At 39.0% G+C, this 20,770-nt stretch overlaps 1 protein-coding gene across 4 annotated transcripts; it reads right to left on the minus strand.

Annotated features, from left to right (window-relative positions):
- Positions 1-759: 759 nt before the first annotated feature.
- On the minus strand, positions 760-16,794 carry uspl1 (ubiquitin specific peptidase like 1). 4 transcript variants are annotated; one of them, XM_073479176.1, is made up of 10 exons: positions 16,685-16,794; positions 15,621-15,728; positions 15,215-15,371; positions 14,369-14,491; positions 13,154-14,072; positions 10,949-11,059; positions 8,727-8,856; positions 6,479-6,604; positions 4,412-4,572; positions 760-3,089 (listed from the first exon to the last, which is right to left on the minus strand). In XM_073479176.1, the coding sequence occupies exons 3-10, from the start codon at positions 15,338-15,340 to the stop codon at positions 1,312-1,314; spliced, it is 3,474 nt and encodes a 1,157-aa protein (XP_073335277.1). In that variant the 5' UTR covers positions 15,341-15,371; positions 15,621-15,728; positions 16,685-16,794; the 3' UTR covers positions 760-1,311. The 4 variants fall into 4 exon arrangements, with proteins under 4 accessions (XP_073335277.1, XP_073335275.1, XP_073335276.1 ...); XM_073479174.1 differs by lacking the exon at positions 15,621-15,728; XM_073479175.1 differs by lacking the exon at positions 16,685-16,794 and having other exon boundaries at positions 15,621-16,450.
- Positions 16,795-20,770: the final 3,976 nt, after the last annotated feature.

Genomic DNA, 20,770 nt, shown 5'->3' on the forward strand with positions numbered 1-20,770 from the left:
TACCATCCTTACTGATATGAAGCATTGTGAACCTTGTTTATACAGCATGTGTGTATCTAATGGTTGGTAGCGTATCTTGATGTAACACACTGGTGGTGGCCACTCTCACACATCGGCCACTAGGTGGCTCGTAGTCGGCTGTATAGACGTGTTACTTGATCTATAAAGCCAATATGATTGACGATGTGTATGGTTAAGGCAGACAAGTCAAACTACTATAGTAGTTGTGCTGTATGTGATCTAAATTTTTGTTTAAAGACACGAAAGGAGGGGATAATTTGGACTAAATGCAGGCTGTCAAATTAAGAGACAATACCCTTTTGTTTTGCTGTGCTGTGAAAACAATTACCAAACACCTGGCAATTACACCAACACTACATATTGTTCTGAAAACAATCATTTGTGGGTCCTACTTTGGAGACGCGTTTGCCTGCCAACTATGGAAATGGAGATTTCAATCACTTAATTTTTCTTTTAGGTTATCTTGCTCCACATTACCAGATTTACCATATCTATACACTGATCAGAGAAAAAGTCTGCGTAATCTATAAATAATTCTTAGAAACCGACTTCATCATTCATATTGTTCATCTTTAAGTTACATATGTCGTAATCCACAACAGTTCTGCTCTTGAGCTAAAAAGAAAGCTACAGTCTGGCTGATCAGTACTTGCTTTTAAGAATTGGGACCTCATAATTGTGACTCACTGAGAACTAGGTACCTGAATGAATTGAACAAGTCATCACAGGGACTTTAAATATATTAAAACAGTGATAGTTTTATTTTAATATTTTATTCCCCTATGAGGAGGCTTGTTGAGGCCTTATTATGAACATTGTTTTGGCAAAACTGCAAACACATTTTTCCTAAATTTCACAGAAATTCAAACATTTTGTACAGCGAAAACTAGTCATTGGAAGTATTTATGACAAAAATATAAAAATTCATGGGAATTTATAAGTGACTTGTCAAAATAACAAAACAGAGCAAACCAACAGCTTTGACTGTTAACACTATGGTTTCATACAACCCAGTGACATACATTATAAGTGCCAAACTTGCAGAAAAATGTTCAAGATACAGTTCACAAACGTTACCCAAGGTTCAACATACTGTCTGCATCACTTCACATACATATAAACTTAACTCATCTAAATAAATCGCTTCACTAATTTAAACTTGCATTTTCATGTGAAACAGGCTGCTTTGGGCTGACATTGTAAGATAGATAAGGTGAAAACAAATTTTGCATAATTTTCTCATGATACCAAGTCAAGGTTATCTGTGCTTCAAGCATCCACCCCCACAATTTAAATCAAAAGTTCACTTAGTGCCTCTGTCTCCATCTCCGACGGCCTCTCAGCCACAGCCTGCAGGAGGAAGTCCTCCAGGAAGTTTTCGTTGTGGGGTTCATTCGGACAAGTGTTCACCTGCAACACAGCACCTGCCGCTCCGTCCAACTGGTCGCCTCCATCTTGCCCGCTGGCGAGCATCTCAAGGAAGCCGGTGCTGTCAGGGGAAAGGTTGCTGGCTGTGGTTGCCGGTGAGAGCAGGTCCGAAAAGAAGTCGTCGCAGATGGAGCTGTCGTAGGTGCTGGAGGTGACGGTGTTAGGAGAGTCCAGGTCAGTGCTGTCGGGTCGGAGGCTTGCTCCACCCTGTTGACCCAACATTTTATTCAGCTTATCGAGCCTCTTCTTCTTTGCTTTCAGCTTCTTCATCAGCTTGTACCTGAGGGCTTCAGTGGCGCTGACACTTGGAGGAACCTTCGACAACTGGCTGCTGCATTTGTTTGAGGAGGATATTTCAGGCAGCCCCTTTGCTCGAGGCATCAACAGTGATGTACCTGACACCACCACAGTGTTCTGCTTGGAAGTTATGGGTTGAGACAGCTTTGAGTTGCCACTGATGAGTGCAGGGGATGCTAGCAGCGGGCCCTGGGTGTTTGAGCTCTTTGCGCCGAACGCATCATACATTTCTGCAGCTTTCAGCGGGAGACCCTCGCTCTCCTCCGTCTTGAGCGGTGGTTTAGGGAAGAGTCCACCAGAAATTTGCTGTCTTCTCACAGGGTTGGGGGTGGAGTGAGAAGGAAGTGTGGGCTTCACTTGTGTGGCCAGGGTGGGGATGGGTTTATCAGTCGGCTTGTGAACTGGGTTTAGTGGGTGTTTGCCTAGCAGGAAAGACCAGCGGCTACTCTGCAGTGACACTGGCTGCATTATGGGATTTTCCTGACTAGTGGGTAAGAGTAGGGTGTCAGTAGAAGACACGGGGGACACTTGCTGTGTAGTTTCAACACGTGGTGTGGCATCCTGAGCAGCACCGGGAGCAGGTTTGTTACTGATTTCTTTGGAGGACTCTGATGATGCAGGTGGTGAAATATCTGGAGCTGCTTTGGTTGAGGCTGCCTTTTTACCCGTTTGTCTGGCAACGGTTTTCCCTCTGCCAACTCCTCTCCCTCTCCCTCGTCCACCAGGCACAATTGTGGGATCACTAGACGAGTCATTGTCACTTTCAGATGAGTTGGAGGTGGTGGGGGGCTCAACATTAGGACCGTGAGACTCTTTAACACCTGTTACAGTGGAGGAGCTATCCGGTGTAGAGTCAATGATTTCACTCCTGCTAGGAGCACTCAAATCCTGAGGTGGTCCAGGGTGCATTTCTGAATCAACCGTTACCTCGACCAGTGTGAGTGTAATGATGTCATTATGTGTGAGGCCCTCGAAGGTGTCGAGCAGCGTTGTGGAACCTATTGATGTATCAACACCGGCTGTTACTGTTGTGTCTATGATGTTGCTGCCGTCTTCGGATGCCGAGAGTGCACAGACGATGTCGGTGTCGTTGTGAGACATGAGAGTAGAGTGATCCGGAGTGCCATCACATGGCTCATCCACTATCGAGTCACTTGGACTGGGGTTCATCGTATTTTTAGGTGGAGGAGATTCAACAAAAGTGCTGGATGGAGAACAGGCTGGAGGCTCTTTGTCCTCCTCCACCTCCCAGAAGACAACGTGGATCTGCTCAGCAGGGACTGGGAGAATTTGATGGGTCTTACAGTCTGGATGTTTCAAGTCGTCATATTCCAGCCAGGATCCTGTGAGGAGCAGGTACCACAACACATGGTTACACACAAAAACAACAACAAAAACAGCACATGAAGATGGTTTATATGATATTTGTTATGATAATCTAACAACCAGTCAGAGCTGATGAATTATTGATTCAACCATAATTATCACCTAATGATTTTATATGACAAATGCCTAATAATAACACTTAGAAGAAGAAGAAGAAGAGCTTTGTTTAACTGAGAAAATCCCTCACTTAAGACTAATTATCTCTTTTACATGAGCATCTTTGCTAAGATAAGAGCACATAGAGGAGAATATAATTGCAAAACATAATGCAGACTAAAAATAAAACAGATCAAATGTGGAAAGCTACAGATACATTCTATAAATGAAACAAGCTGTTGTTTCCTGTATATAACATTGCATGAATTGTCCAGCAGAATGTGCTGTTGGCAAAATACAACATGGAGGAATAAAAATTCATGTGACTCAACTATTTGCTCCAGTGGTTGTGTGTAAATATAGCTAATGGATTAATCCTAAAAACAAGTTCTTGGTCTTCTGACTTCCATTTTAAAATACTACAACACATAACAGCATGCAAACCAGGCTGCAACTGCAAGCTAATCAATTGTTAATTTTAGCAAAGTCACTGGCAAAAGTATTGTTTACCTGTCACATCAATTATCATTTTTTGTTACTTCTACTTTATTTTGTACACATCTCATATGCTGTCACTATTGACATACATTGTACACTTCCCCTCCTTTGGAATAAAAGAATTATCAACATATATTAATAAAATAATAAATATAAACATGTCATACCAGCGAAAAAGCAGAGGTGGCAAACGTACACACATTCTTTACTCAAGTAGAAGTACAGATACTTGTGTAAAAAAAGACCAATTTCTTTTTTCTACTGGCCATTTCTGTGCAAAGTTAACAGCAGCTCAAGTCATATTAATACAACATAACTCAAACACTACTAATAAATCTAATGGTAGAATCAGTAGGATTTGTCTGAGCCGTTTGTAAACGCACCAGAAAAATAGTTGATTGTTGAGTCTCATTGCCAGGACGTCAAATACCGACAATTTAGGTTGGAATAGCATGGTAAATAATCTATAATTCCCCTTAATTGAATTAAAACTAAAGTAACCAGCCTGTTTTGAAAATTGAAGGAGTAAAAAGTACAGACATTTGTGTTAAAATGTAGGGAGTAAAAGTAAAAGTCGTCAGAAGAATAAATACTCAAGTACAGTAATGAAGTATGTGTACTTTGTTACCTCCCACCTTTACCAAAGAGTAATGAACAATTAAAGAATCCATCTTTAGAAACTTACCATCAGAATTACGAATCCATGTGACAAAGTGCTTCAGCTGCTGATTGTACTGTATGACAGTGGTGACGGAGTAGCGTTTCCCCTTGAAGGTGAAGGTGTAGATTCTGACGTCATTGTCAGGAAGCCCCTCTACAAAGTGCAACATAAACACTGGAGGCAGTCTAGACAAAACACAAAGCAAAAGTTGGGTTAAATGGGTGGAAAAGTGTACGCCATGGTAGAACTGAGCCAAACTTTACGACTCCTGCTAATACACAGATGTGCTGTTTTTGAAATATGTGTTCTATTATAATTATATTCTATATTTAATTGTGGGCAGTAGGGTTGTGCCGAAGAAAGATGGCATCATTCTCTACTATCGTAACATCTCCCCCTCACCAGAGAGTGCAAAAAAAGCACCGTGCCCCCTCAGAGTTGCCGAAAAGGTAGGCGTTGTGAAATGTGGGAGAGAATATATAAAAAGTTTTTGTTGCTGCTCAATCGCCATGTCCTGTTTTTTTCTATTTTCTTAAACAATACAAGGACAATACATGTCGGCAATGTTACATCCAATTAAAAAGTAACTGATGCAATGTATACAGGACTAATCATGCTGTTATTTGCATTTTCTTAGTTTAACCTCCCTCGTTATAGCTAGTCAGCTAACTTTGTTTCAACCTGTAGAGACTGAACACAGCTTAATCAAGGAAATGTGGTGCAGAGACACTTTTAAACCCTGCACAAGGATGTATATCGGACATATGGCCAGCAGGGATGTGAGAGTTGATCTGCCTGTTCCCTTGTGACTGTCCCCGCGACAGGTGACAGTTTTCTTGGCAGGGTGAGACAGATGGAGGTTGCTATCAGAGCAACAGTGGGAAGCAGCAGTGACTGAAGAGGTAAACTTACAGCAACTCTGAGGAGACACACTACGTCAAATACAGAAACACACTGTCGAGCCCCTGAAAACCCCTAAAAAACAATGTCATCGTCCATCACATGTTTCATGGTGGACAGCATAATATGCCAATTTGGTAGACATCAACCTTAGTTGAGTAATGATTAACTGGTCATTTCAAACAGTTACAGCCACTTTAAGACACAGTTCTTTGGCTCTACATCGGTAGGTAGTTCATTAGTTAATGTGGGCTATGGAGGTGCTTCTGTTTTTCTGCTGGCCTTGAAAATAAATGTTTGTACTTTTATATCAAACAACTGGACAATCAATGGTTGATCCTCTCGATATTAAGATGCATCACAATGTGGACATGAAAGATTCTGCATCGATGCAGGGATAGAGCATAATCGAGAGTCTGCAGCTTATGTTGGTTGTTGATTGTCCCGCCTCAGCTGGACAATAAAGTTACGTCACGATGTTGCTCCCATGCTTTGAACTGTGGCTAACTTTGCTTAGTTAGGAGCTATGTCGGAGGGAGGCAGAGATCATCTGCGAGTGAAAAAAAAACCAAAACTTGTTGTGTATTTTTTTAAACGAACATCTCGAGGCACGTATCGGATTTTATGAACTTGCTGTGGAAGCATGAACCTGACAAGACCCACGCTGAGCGTGATTTCTGCCTGATAACAATTATTAATCACGTTGGCCATTTTCACTTGAAGCTAACATCTACAGCATCTACAACATCTATAAATAATAACTGTTAAAGCAAGCCCAGCTAATCAGCCAAAATCTGAGGAGGCACTGTCAATTCTGCTGTCCAACTCTGAGAGGTGTGTGCAGTAGAGTCAATGAATGCCTCATCTTATGTAAAAACAATATTATTGTAGATTACAACAAACGTGTAAGGCACTGCAGATGGATAAATGTTTTGTTTTTGTAATGGTTATGTATTGAAAGGACGCAGCTTTTATTTTGTGGACTGAGACTGATTGTTGGAAGGACTTTCTGAATGAAAGGGGAATTTAAATGATGAAAAAGTAGCCATGTGCAGTAATATAGATCACTGAGGATGCCATACACTGAGTTCCAAAGCAGCTAGTACTCACAGTTAAAGTTAAAGTTAAACCTCTGTTAACATTCAACAGTTCTAAGATTAAAGGTAGACACATTAACAGTTTGATTCTTACCTCTCCAGCATCATGGTCCTCCTCTGATTCTTCTTACAGCACAGATTGCACGGGGCTGAGTGAACGGCATGTAGAGGGCGCCAATCAGGGGAAATATTTGTGAAGGTAGGGAGAGTCTTCATTTTCCTGAAAATCACAGCACATAATACATTTAGGTTTTGCACATTTTGTCAAGAGATGAGCACGCTCGACAGAGGTGGAAGAAATTGTGTGTCATCAGTGGCCGAGTTCTCATTTAATAATGTGGTCAACTGATCCTAATAGACAGAAGATTAAGTTATCTGAAATAAGTCTGATAGCAGAAAATTAAGAAATGCCAATTTTGTCCATAAATCAATCGTTTAACAAGTTAATAGCTTCTGGTTCTCCAATCTGAGCGACTGGTTTTCTCTTTTATTCATCATTCTATATTCAACACCCTCAAGTGGGGCTTGAACAGACAATTCATTTCATTGTCGACCAATCTGTCAATTATTTTTCTTGAAATATTCAGCTAGTTATTTTTTCCTTTAAAATGTCAGAATTTTTTAAATTTTTTTTTAAATGTCAATGAATTTTTCCCAAAGCCCAAGATGACGTCTGACGCCCAACCGATACACGATTTTTGGGATTGATGCTGATATCAGGGAGTCAAAAAATTCCAATATCAACATATCTTCCGATATACACACATTTTGGCACTGATTCCTCAAATGTGGTTATCAAACACTTGTGACAAAGATATGATACAGAGGGAGGATACTTCGTAGTTTTACAATAAAGTATATTGTCTAAAATGACATCAGTGTACTGAAACAGTAAATTTCACTGGGAATTTAAGAATTAATATCACCCCAAGCATATTTTTCTGCATTATATGCATGTTGGCACATACTGGACAACATATATGCTTATGTCAATATACCTGTGATAGGCCAATATCGGCTGATGGTATTGGGCAACTGTCTTGTTTTGTCCACAACCTAAAGATATTCACTGTACTGTCACAGAGGAGTTAAAAAAACAGAAATATTCACATTTCAGAAGCTTGAGATTTTTTTTTTTTTTTCCTGAAGTACTCAAACCAATTACTTGATTATCAAAAAAGTTAACCATTAATCAAATAGTTAACACTAATCGATTAATCGCTGCAGCTTTACCCTTAAGTTTGGTCAAATTAATTGGCAGCAAAATCCGTCAGTTGTGGCCCCACGCTTGATTCTCACAAAATCTTTTCATTCTGAACAGCACAATGTAAGGTGTCCAAGTTTGTTCAGTCATTGTAGGATCCAATCAGTATGTGGTAGCATGATTTTAAATCATATTACCAATTTAAGACCGTGCACTGTTACCCTGAAGAGATTTTTCTACAGACAAAATCTCTAAAATGGCTTCACTGGCCATGTTTTATTTTCCATCAAACATTTAGCTAATTACCAAAACTTAATGAACTGAGAGTGTTAAGTCATTACTAGATATCAATCAACAATCCACTGTTCACAGTCACTTGTGAATAAATGGGCCAGTGTGCTAAGAGATTAAAGAAAAAAGCCTCTTATTATAAGGATTTTACACCAACTTGTCCTCAATGATTCATTACTTTATATTAGGGATGTCCCGAGCCGATCTGCGGGATCGGGGACGATATGGGCATTGTTTCACTGATCGGGATCGGCAATTTTGAACGTGGACCCAAGCCCGATTATTTTTACGTCAGCTGTTGTAAATGGAGCACAATTTGTGGCAGAACACAGATGCGCACGTAACGTTACTCTGGCAACCCTGTGGTTAAAATGTCTGCAGTGTGGAAGTATTTTAAATTACAAAGCAAAAGCAGTCCAATGGCGACATGTAACATCTGAAATACGACCGTTTCGCGAGGGGGTAACAAAAGAGCTGCATTTAATACTACACATTTGATACGGCACATAAAAAACAAACACTCAAAGGAATATAACGAGTTCACTCAAGCAATACAGGCAAAGGCACCGAAGCAACAAACACTCGCGGATACTTTCAAAAGGAAAGAGAAATGTCCACGAGACAGCGTCATGGCCAAAAATATTACAGAGAAGGTCATTGAATTCATTGCTCTGGATAACCAGCCCATCTCCATGGTCGAGGATCAGGGTTTAGTTACTTAGTTACCTTCTCCAAACAAACCTGAGGGGGAGTATTTGTTCCCAACATCATTATTTCTCTGTGATTTCAAGAAAAAAATGCACCCCCCCTTTTTTTTTTTTTTTACGTCATGTACTTTGTCATCTACCTTTCTTCTGAGCCAGCTTTGCATTCTCTGCACTTGAACACCCACTGAAAAGTCGACTGGAAGAGAGGCTCCACCCAGGAGTCCATCGTGAGCAGAAGCGGCAAGGCAAACACTGGAGTTTCCCTCTGACCTGGAAAGCACAAACATTCAGCAGTTAGAGCATTATCACAGGTACAAGTGCTGACAGAAGCTGCAGTTAACTCTTCATGAACCAGGTAATTTTAAAGATTTTATCTGTGGATGAGGTGTGGGCAAAATTTCAGAGTTCACATGTGTTCACACACCTGAGGATAAATCTCTCTTCTGCCTAAACTGTATCTGCACTGCTATTCCTGCCTCCTGCTATATACTAAGTTTACAAGAGACAACCACACACAACGTAAAGATTTGGCTGCAACCAAACAAGAGAAATCTGCATGTCCAGACTCGTCAATTTCTGTTATGAAACTCAAAGATTATCTCTTGCTTTGGAAACGAAACCACAATTCATGAGTCAGTACAACAGCAGGAGAGATGCCAAATGTCTAAAAGCATAATATATCAAAACATTTAAGCATTTTAGCCATTTGCAGCCCTACTGACATTGTGTATACGCCGTGCAATTCTTTTCTGCAGAAGAAACATGCCATAAAAACACTGACTACTCCTTTAAATACTTCTTTTTGTAACTGTGATCTCTAAGCCTAAATGAAATCTAATATTCATGAAGCAAAGGCTTGAGGGGATCTCGGAGCATTGTGTTGTTCAGTTTGAAAAACATTCACTCAGACATCTCTCCTTCGCTCAAAGTAGCTGAGCAGTGTGTGCGTATTGTTCCTGAACACTTGATTTCTATCAGTGCTGGTGGCGTCAGAAATACAGTTTAAATTCTGCTCTTACATGTTTATCAGATCAACGTCATCTGACCAATGTCAAATTTTAATATTAACCTTTATGTTGTTTAAGGGCAAGACGAGACTTAAATTCTTCTTCTCTTGCCTTTCTGGTCAGTTACAATGAAAATTTATTTTGAATAGGACAAGTGCACACAGAGAATAAACCTCAGGTATGACACACGTTCATTCAGAATAATGTACATTTCTAAAACTATTGAGAAAGTTAGAGTGAAATTTAGTGAAATTTAGGAAGTTAGGCAATTAAAAAAACAACAGAATGCAATCATTTGCAATCAAACTGTGTTTACAGTAAACGGTTTTATGAAGTGTTCTCGAGCAGATGTCGTAATGTCTTTTAAACAATCATGTGTTCCACAAAGTGGTGGACCTTGTCCCATCCTAGCTTTTAAACACCTGAGTCTTTACAGGATGTTACTTTTCACACCTAATCATGATAATATCACCTGTTACCAACTAACCTGTTTACCTATTAAATGTTCCAAACAGGTGTTTTAGAGCATTCCATAACTTTCCCAGTCTGTTGATGCCCCTGTCCCAACGAGCATCAAATTCAGAATAACCATATAGTATTTACAAAAATCACTGAAGTTGATGCGTTAAAACATTAAATATATTGTCTTTGTATTGAGTACAAAGATTAACAAATGATCACGTTCTGTTGTATTCATGTTTTACACATTGTAACCCTAACTTTTTTTGGATTTAGGCTTGTATACGACAAATTGTATTATCTCCTGATTGTTGACACTACTTTTTGGCTGCCTATATCCGGATTTTTCACGATCATTGATCAGTTGTTGATAAAGCTGCATCTACAGCAGGTCAGTTCAATTACTTTATTAGGAGGGCCAGATTTGAAAGAACATGAAGTGCCAAGGGGCCAGACATTTACATTCCCCATGTCTGACCTGTAAAGCTCAGAATTTAAATGTACTTTTAATTTGTTTTCCCCGCTTTGCTTATTAGCATTCACAATTGATAAAGAAACATTATTTATACAAAAGCACAGAAAAATAACTATGCACCTTTTCAATCTTAGGAGTAGGTTGATTCTCGCCTGTTCCCTCTCCTTAAACAACCGGGGTTAAAACTTTAAAATGAAATAGGAGTATTTTTGTGCTTAGCAACAGATATAAATAATGAATGGGCTAATATGCCTGCTAACAAAAAGCCCACATTTGGCACATGGGCCACCTTCTGAATAGGTCTGATCTACAGTATAAACGTCTTGAATTGCATCTAGACAATGTGGGTCAATTGTCAGACAAATTGAATTTATTTTAGTTTCAGGCTAATTCAGGGTGTGTCTTCAGTGTCTGTGCTTACCCAGTTTGCAGTGCAGCTTGGGCTGCAGTAGTTTGAAGACTGACATCCTGAGGCTCTGTAGGTCTGCATTGGCCTTTTGCAGCACATGATTTGGCACCCCCACAACGCCATCTAGACAGAGACAACTTCAGATAAGTGAACTGCACATAAAACATTGCATTTTACCATAATAATGAAAAGATTATTCACCAGTAAATGAACTTAAAATGCTTTTTAGACGATAAGATCTGCAAATGTCCGTTGATGGCAGTGTTATATTTATAGTCAGATGGCATTAAGATTAGTGCTAGTCCATAATGTCTTAATTTCATGCCAACAAAGAAAAACAAAATGTTGCTTCAATTATCCCTTGTGGTATCCAGCAATGCAGACTTTCAGTTTAATGCACCCTGTACTTGATGTATCCACCTCTCAAACATCTGCCACCACCTCAATACAATGGAGGTAGTTATATTGCTGCTGTGTTTTTCAAAATTTCATATTTCAATGTTTGTAACAAAGTTCCATTCACCTCCATTAAACTGAAGCAGCCGAAGAAATCTCAGGGAGGCGTCTTTTAACACATGCGCCCCGTTCTTCAAACATGGCTTAACTAATCCAGACTTTCATGCTGTTATCAGGATATAATCATCCTGTTAATTCTCATCCGGCTAAATTAGTCCTTTAAAAGCAGTTTAAGGATGAATGGGTTGATTTTGAATGAAGTTATCTCCAGTTACACAGCCATCTTATTTTGAAATAAAGACTAAATGTGGATAAAGTTGATACTAGAAACACTCATTTGACTGACTGAGTGCTGGTTATATGATTGTAGTCACACAACAAAGTAGAGGTTTAGGGAAGCCTCCCAGAATACACTGGGGCAATAGAGACATGTACCGAAGTCTAACGTGTGTTCCTGCATTATTGTTACTGATGTCATTTCCTTCTACATTGTACTGCACAAAGTTTCCACACCAATAGTTGTTATAGAATTTATAATGAGTGAATGCGGTCAGACAATGATGTTGAGTTCAAGGTGAACCAGATTTAATTGCATGGCTAAATTTGAACAAATTTTACCTGCAGTTAAAACTAAACTCCAATTCAATACTATTTATTGTTTTAATCCATGTGTGTATATGATGCAAGTTAATCTCATACATTTTGCTGTTCGAAGGACAAAACTCCATCATAATATCAAATGTCATGTTTTCAGTTTCTAACGGTCAGAAAGTTCACATCTTTCTCTTCAGGGTTGGTTCTATTTTTAAGGGTATTATTCTATTTTGTTGTGTATTTAGAGTTGCAACAATAAGCCAATTAGTCGATCGAAAGAAAATTAATTGCAAACTATTTTGATAAACGATTAATCGTTAATCAGTTTTCAAGCAAAAACGTCAAACCTTTGCCTGTTCCTGCATGTTAAATTTAAGGATTTGCTGCTGTTCTTTGTCATTTATGAGAGTGAATGAGGAGCCTTTGGGTTTTGGACTGTCGGTTGGAATAAATAAGCAATTTGAAGACGTCGCTTTGGGCTCTGGGAAATCGTAATGAGCATTTTTCATATTTTCCCGTATTTATCCATTTTATAGATTAAATGGTTAACTGTGAAGATAATCAGCAGATTAAGTGATAATGAAAATATACCCTGTATTTATCCATATGTAGGTATTTAACTCTTCAGTGTGTACATTACATTACATGAATATAATCAATAATACACCACCCATTCATAAAAAATGCTGAAGGATCTACACCTTCTTATCTAAAACCATCAGTCCTTTCAGAAAAGTTATGTTTTGAAAATTGCTATAATGGGTTTTCCCTAAAACATCTTTGTCATGATCCAGCTAGCTGTTAACCATTCTGAACTTTTTCATGGTTGGGATTAAGGACTTTTTACTTAGACAGCAGCTGCAGATTCATTTTAATCCTTCTGAAGAACTGAAACATCCAGATTTGTGTGTCATCAATGATCAAATGAAGCTAACTCAGTCATCCATGTAAAAAGAACATGGGCCATGGGCAACTGACACCAAAACAATTTGCATAGCAGATACAGAAAGTATGAAAACATAAGTGAGTCAGCTCTTTCAGTGATGTAAGTAGTAACTTTTCACATAAAGAGGAAATTTAATAATACAAACTTTCTACTGGTTTTAGATGCAATACAATAAAATAAAGATACCACACACAGCTCTGTTAATTAAATGTTTAACCTACCTTTGGCAGGCTGCTGATGGGCTTGTATGGTCGCACAAACATCTTCATATCCTCTCATCAGCTGCCAGACAGACGACCGCTGAGGCTCATCATTAGGTTTACACTTCTTCAAGGTCTTACAGTTTACCAGAGCAACGAGCAGTGAGTCCAGCCAACACAGGTTGTTGCTGTTCCTCCAGAAAAGCTGATTCGAAACAGGTACAAGGTCTTCCGATTCTGTTTTAGTGGAACAGGACAAATTCTCAGTTTGTGATTTAATGCCTAGTATGCCCATACATGTGGTAACGTCTGCAGCATCTGATTTCTGTCCCATCCTTGCTGTGTGATCATTGTGCTGAGGCGATGGAGTATCGACTTCAGCTGAACGAATGTCATCTTTTGTGAGTAAGGACAGACCAGAGTCTAGACTGCAGCATCTCAAGTCATCCACTACCGCTGATTTACCAACAGAACCACGGTGAGGAGAGAGCACAGGCTCACCCCCATTGGAGCACTGCGGGTGTCCATCTGCGACCGAGTGTGAAGGAAGAGCAGAACCATCTGTACAAGCAGCATTCTCTGGTTCCTTGTCCAAAATATAATCCTCATCTTGTGACAAGTCCCATCCTGTTGTCTCTGCAACTGGAGAATCCTTTTGGTATCCATTTACCTTTTCACCATCTGTCTTGGGTCCTGCATGTTGGCCATTACTGACAATGTTTACAGCGCCAGGATCTGCTTGGCTGATAAGTGTGTCAGTAGTACATTGCAGTCCAAGACTGTCGACTTCACTTGATCGCAGACGTTTGCGTGCAGGTTTAATAGACTCTTCCTTTTCCAGTGCAGAGGCATTTTTTCTTTTCGTCCCAATAGTGGGCTGCACGGGATCCAAGCTAGCCAAAACATCCTCCAAGGACCGGCTGACCAGAGGGAAAAGGCACTATGTGGGAATGGATACAGAAAGGTTAACAAGACAGATGTCACATTTTGATCTCCTTTTCATCTTAATTATGTATACATAATATAACTTGTAACTTTCTCTTGATCTCTACATCTCATTAGCGTCTTTCTTTTAATCTTGCCAAGCTAAGATAATCCAGGAGGGCCTACAGTGCATTTCACTGCACATTGTATAGTATGCTGTGTGTACGTGACAAGTAAAGAACCTTGAAAAAGACATAATACATGGCTGTTAAGTTGGCTGTGTGTGTGTGTCACAGCACTACTGGGACTTACCTGTGGGTTCGTGCAGAGGGTGATTGACTCCTGGAGGTTGATGCGGTAAGAGCGCAGAGCATAGGTCAAGCCCTTTGAAGTACACCAGGGACAATTCTCCAGTGAAGCGGCTCTTTCCTGAACCTTTAAAAAGAACATGGAAAAAAGAGAAATATGGTGTTAATAAAGACCACAGACCTTCTCAAAAAAACAGATGAGTTGTTTCATTTTTTCCAATTCAAACCTAAGATGTCAAACAATTTTAAAGAACATGCAAATACTTAATTTTAGAACTTTGCGCACATTAAATTTTAGCTTGCATACATTTCTTTTACTGCCTTCACTGCTACATATCAGCCTCTCTCTATATATTCTTCCAATCACATTTAAATACTTATGTGTACATATGCATTAGAGGAACAAGAGAAAATTATGAAGATTTAGATTTATTTACCTTGCAGATGTAGAGCATACAAGTTAGAGTAAAGGCTGCTGAGAGTTTAGTTCAGTTTAGTGAGGCTGAATGGCACAAGTGAAGTGGAAGTGTAGCAGAATCAGTAGGTGTCAAAAACAAACAAAAGTACATGACATCTAATAGTAGGCAGTTGATCGTGAACCATTATGTTCTTTCAGATAGATATACTCGTAAAAAAAAAAACCTGTAGTACACAGTTTCAGTTACTTTGATTCCACACACATCATTACAAGCTTCAAACCAAAACACTTTCGCCTTTTACTACCAAAGATTTCCGTTTTGTTTTCTTTTGTTGAATTTGGATTGGCACTGCCCAGTCACAGTTCTTTTTCAAATTCAATTCAGCTTTGCGCAAGTGACAACAGTGAAAGGAGAACAAGAGCTCTACTGACTTTTCCCAAATACCCCGCCAGTGGTGAGGCCAAAACCTCCAAACCAGTGTCTTCACCAGTCATGGGCAAACCACTCCTGCTCTTCTGGTCCATAGCTGTCCGGTGCCATTCAGAAAATATTACCATGTCACTGCAACCTGGCTCACCACCAAAGAAGCTGAAGAGAAAAATAGAGCACCACAAAGGGCATGTTACTCAATGTCTACAAAGTTATGAAGATATATGGAAATACTCTTTACTTAACAGCTGATACAGTTAGACAATGACAATTTGTATACCAAGGATTTGCCTATTTTGTTTATGCATTGATAACTTATCCTATAAAAGGTGCACTACGTAGTTTGGGAAAATAAATTAAAACTCTGAAATGTAATATTTACATTATTAATAAGGTAATAATACAAACCTAGAAATGTTTATTTCTTTCCATAACTGTATAAACAAACCGTCCACAGAGGAGAATGATGCCCCAAGAACACTGTTTTCAAGATAGAAGGGTGGCAGGGTCCTGCAACTTTAAACAAAGTAAAACTGCATTGTACTTTATTCAGTCCTAAAAACAAAGACTGTGTTTATTTAGTTTGTTTGAAAATCAAATCGATGGGGATTTTTCACCACCGATTAAAATTCTTTCCCCAAGAATACATAGTGCACCTTTATTACCCCTGGATATTTGCAAGCAATGAGCAAAACGCAATATGAAAATGTCAGATTTACAGGGTATTTTAATCTATGTGATAAAGTGCTTAGATTTTTCAGTTATTCAAGTCAGTATATGTTAGAAAGGGCTTCTAGTTTGAATTTCTGGAAAATGAAATACATTAACATCATGATATAAGACATCATTCATGCTGTCCATCCCTACTCCACATTTGTATACAACTGAGGTCCAAATGTATGTGCATGTATGTTAACATGATTGATTAAATGTGTAAGCAGTGCTGTCTAATTACAAGATTACAGACAGTTGATGCTTTACAGGCACACACGTAGAGCCCCCAGGCCAGCTACAGTTTACTCTGCCCCCTGGGCTGAAGCACAGGAGTCTGAGCACAGAACTATTAAAACAGCACTCAAAACAGTTCGTAGTACATAAACACAACGTTCTGTCTTACAATAAGCATTACATATATACAGTGGGACACTGGCAGTTGCGGGTACAGTATAAAGCTGATATCTTCAGAGACAATAACGTAACATTAACGTTACATCAGATTAACTCCATTTAAGAGTACAATTCTATAATAAGATGCATAATATCCCTATTAGCTACTGTTAGTGAAGACATTAAGGTTATAATGACTTCTTTTTAAACCAAAAGAATTAACAAGCCTACATGGACTAACTAAACTATCAGCCCCTGCACCTGGCGGCTAGCATGCTAACATATTAGCCTAAACCCGGGAATAAATTCTGGACGCTACCGAGTCTATTTTCAGTCCTCGTGAATAAAAAAATATATATACATACCAATACCAGATTTAAATTAGATTTTATATTACGACGATGGTCGGCGAAATCCATCCACAAAGAGCTGTTTTAATTAATCCTGAGTGTCCATGTGCACCATTCTGCCAGTTCGTGTCAGAAACGTTCTCCTTCCGTTCGCCGGCGGTTGTGCAGCGGCCTTTGTCTTCCCCCGCTGACGGACAATGGTTCCGCTGGACCCCACTCGGTAGTTCAAGTGAACTGCAGCATCCTGTTCATGTTGGTACTGTAGGTTTTTCCGGCACTGCCCATGAAATCAGTGCTTATCAAAGTGAGTATATGAGCGCGTTAAAAGAATTTATCTTCTCGGATTGAACTAGGATACACATTAGCTGTTGCAGAACATTAGCTTGGCTACTCTTCCTGGGGTCCACGCAAACATAAAAACATGACATCAGAAGAGACACCAAAAGAATGGCTAACATTATTCTTCCTTGCAAACACATTATATTCTTCGACAATACATATTATACATAGTATATATATAAATATACAGTAAACTCTTAGATAAGGACAATTTAATCGTATTTTTAATCATGAATTTTATAATTATATCATTGATAAAATGCAAAAGACCTAAGCTTTTATAATTTTTCTTGTATGTAGATTCAACATTTTGAGAAACTTTGCATGCTCTGTGTTCTTATTAGGAATGTGATTATTATTAATAATAGTACTTTTATTAGATGATCATTGACCTCACATTAATAATGGTTTTAAACTGGTTTAGCCTGGTTAATCAGAACCAACAGAACTAATATATATTTCACATTGAAATGAGACAGAAGACCAAGCAACTTTTCACATTTGTAAAGCTAGAATAACATAGTCCTACAATATTCCTAAACGGAAAAAATAAATAAATAAATAAATAATAATAATAATAATAATAATAATAATAATAATAATAATAATAATAATAAATAGCCTTAATAGTTAAAAAAAATATTTGAGACCAAATGGGAGACTGTCAAAATGTATACTGATAAGCTTAATTTTCTCTTCTTTCTTCTGTTTCAGATTTACATGCCACAGAGGGTCCAAATGAGATACTTTTATTTTGAAATACTAGCCTGTATAAATTTCTCCCTCATCCCAGTCTATATTTCTGTTTTTTTGTTTAAACAAGGCTGACTATTTATTTATTTATTTATTTATTTATTTAGCCCTTCTGTATGTGGCTTCTTGAGAAGTAGAAGGGTGGAGTTGGTTGGATGGGGGGTGGGAAGGGGGTTACATATGTCCCTAATACAGCCCAGCTCTCACACCTCCTGTTCTTGTCCACCCCCCCAACCGACACTCACACGCACACACACACACAATCACAGTCGTGCAAACACAGATCCCCCTCCACCCAATCCCGCCTCTTGCATGTGCCCTCCTCCCTTAAGCCCCTCCTGTATCTGCTGCTCTCCTGTCCTCTATTTTCCTCTTGATGACAAAATGAATTTGCATATTTTTCCCAGGGAGCGCTCATTAGAATGCATAAACCGGCCGACTCCTAGCCTCATGAGCAGGCTATAGCTTTCTGCCGTGGCATCTCCTGATGCAAAATGAGACACCGACAGGCAGCATCACAGGCAGACATGTGGCCTGAGTCTGGGCTGTGATTGGCATTTGGAATCAGTTCACCCTTCCCATTCTTAATTCAAGGATAAGAATAAACTCTGTCAGCCATTTTTCTTTGTTACTATATTAGCTGCTAAGCAGAAGCATATTTATTAGAAACCCAGTTCCTCATTAATCAATTCTAAAGCACATATGATTATGATACTATCTTCAGTGGGCATGGGACTATATTTCGCATATCATAATGAACATGGACATTTTTCTTTCTTTCATTCTTTTTTCTTTTTTGCTCACCAACCCCCACCACCACATTTAATAACAGAAAAGCCTACAAAGCCAGATGATTTCATTAGCTCCAATTTGGGTAAAGTAACACAGTTAACCTGAGGAAGGCCCTTTTCACAGTCTAGAAGTATTTTCCTAAACATTTTAACAGGCTGACCATCACAATGGACATCCAATTCTCTATTGCCTGAAAGCTTTGCCTGTAGGTGGCGCTATAGAGCTCAGGTCATGAGGTCACAAAAATCTGTATTCTATCTACTGGATATTTGAATCCAGACGAAAACATACCTATGCACAATTCGTCTAAGTCATAGCCTTTACTTGTGTTCAATTACACAAGTTCTCCACAGGTATAGTGTCTGTATGTCGCTGCTCACGAGATACCATAAGGACACAGTTAATGGGAGACATTCATTGAATAAATACTAATCTTTGTCTGATGGTGGCGCTAGAGCAAGGTCACAGGGTCATTAAATCCATTATTAGATATGGTACATCCTAATACATCAATGTGCAAATCAAATTTCATGCCTATGTAACTTTAGTTTTCAAGACCTATTAGACAAACAAATCACATCCAAATCAGGCGTACAGACAGACAATGAGGTGGCTTTTTGACAGATTTCGTGAACAGAATTGTTCGACCATGTAATAGCAGCACAACAAAATGTTGTTCAGTGTTGTTAAATGTGTATCTGATACACATGAGAGAAAGAAAATGTGGGGAAACTGTGAAAAACCTTATGTGATTGGCTATACTATGCATCTTTTATGGCAATCTGTATGAAATTTTAAAATAGGAGGATATTGTTAGTATCAGTAAAATATTAGTTATTAATAAGGATCAACACAATTAGCTATTTCATAAAACATCAACAGCATCTTTGAACTGCTTCAAAAGCCCTGATCTGTTTATATAATATGACTGGCAACAATAGGTTGCATTGAAATGAATGGCTTCCTCATTACTGTCTTTCTCTTCTTAAAAAAATGTTGCAGTTTAGGGCTTTAACTGTTTCATCGCGTATAAAATTGTGTCGGAGTTGAGTGAAAACCCTACTGCTATGAGGTTAACATACAGACCTGTTATATCAATGGGACCTGCAATTAGCATTGTTTGTATGTTATTGTAAAAGACAGACCTGCATGCATACTTCACTGTCTCATTACAAAAAAGATTTCATGCAGACCTACAGCACTGATAGAGCCCTCATTTACAACTATAAACTGCTTTATCCACCAACTTCAGCTAAAACTGAACAGGAGCTCTTTGATCTCCCTTTGTGTGTATTAATTGGGGATGAGCAAACTATTCTCTTTCAATTAGCTACTGCATATGAAGTATATAAAATTGAGGGGGGGGGGGATAATTGTGCTAAGAAATATAAAAACGCTCAATCTCAAGGCCTAATATACCAGTTTAATGCTTTTATCATGTTTGATTGTGGGACTGCACTCTCATCTTATAAGGGACAGCAGACTCATAGGTAAACATAGCTATACAGCAAAATGAGCACCTGCTTAAAGTGATTATTATGTAAACTTGACTGAAAGACTAAGAAAACATTGTTTGGTAGAGTCAGTGTGGTGACTTTTTCTCAATAATGGGCTGAAAAAGGACCATCACGACTGACACAGTAATTAAAAGGCAGCCCATTAACTGCATTGTTATTTTTGTTTTCATTCCAAGTCAGAGCCAAATCCTTTAAAATATCTCATTCAGTGCGTAACTGTCCCGTGTGGGACGAGCAAGAGCGTCTTCTGTCCCTTTCGCGTGATTACGCGATGTTCCTTTCATGCTATATTAAAAGTCATAATTTGCAAATAAGCCCACATGCATTGAGGTGAATGCACAATGGAGCTGGTTAGTGAAGAGGGGGACAGCCCATCCAACACCATCGCATGACATTTTACAGCCGCCTCGCTCGCTGACTCCAAGCGCTCCACGTTGTCTCATTCATTTAACTTGCCTACTGTACACTGTGCTCAACGTAGTGAATTCAATACTATGGCAAACACACTACACTACTAGCAGCTCCAGCATGCTCGCACGGAAATATTTTTGTATCCACGCGCCTCAGAAAACTTCAGTGACGTTTCACAAAAGGCAGCCAATCGGACCTCGTCTTCTATTAGGACAATGAAAAGCCTCCGTCCAATCGGAGGAGCGCCAGACTGGGCGCTGGCCAATGGCATGCGAGCCCCGCCGAGAGT

Source organism: Pagrus major, chromosome 13 (assembly GCF_040436345.1).
Source record: "Pagrus major chromosome 13, Pma_NU_1.0".
Taxonomy (NCBI): domain Eukaryota; kingdom Metazoa; phylum Chordata; class Actinopteri; order Spariformes; family Sparidae; genus Pagrus; species Pagrus major.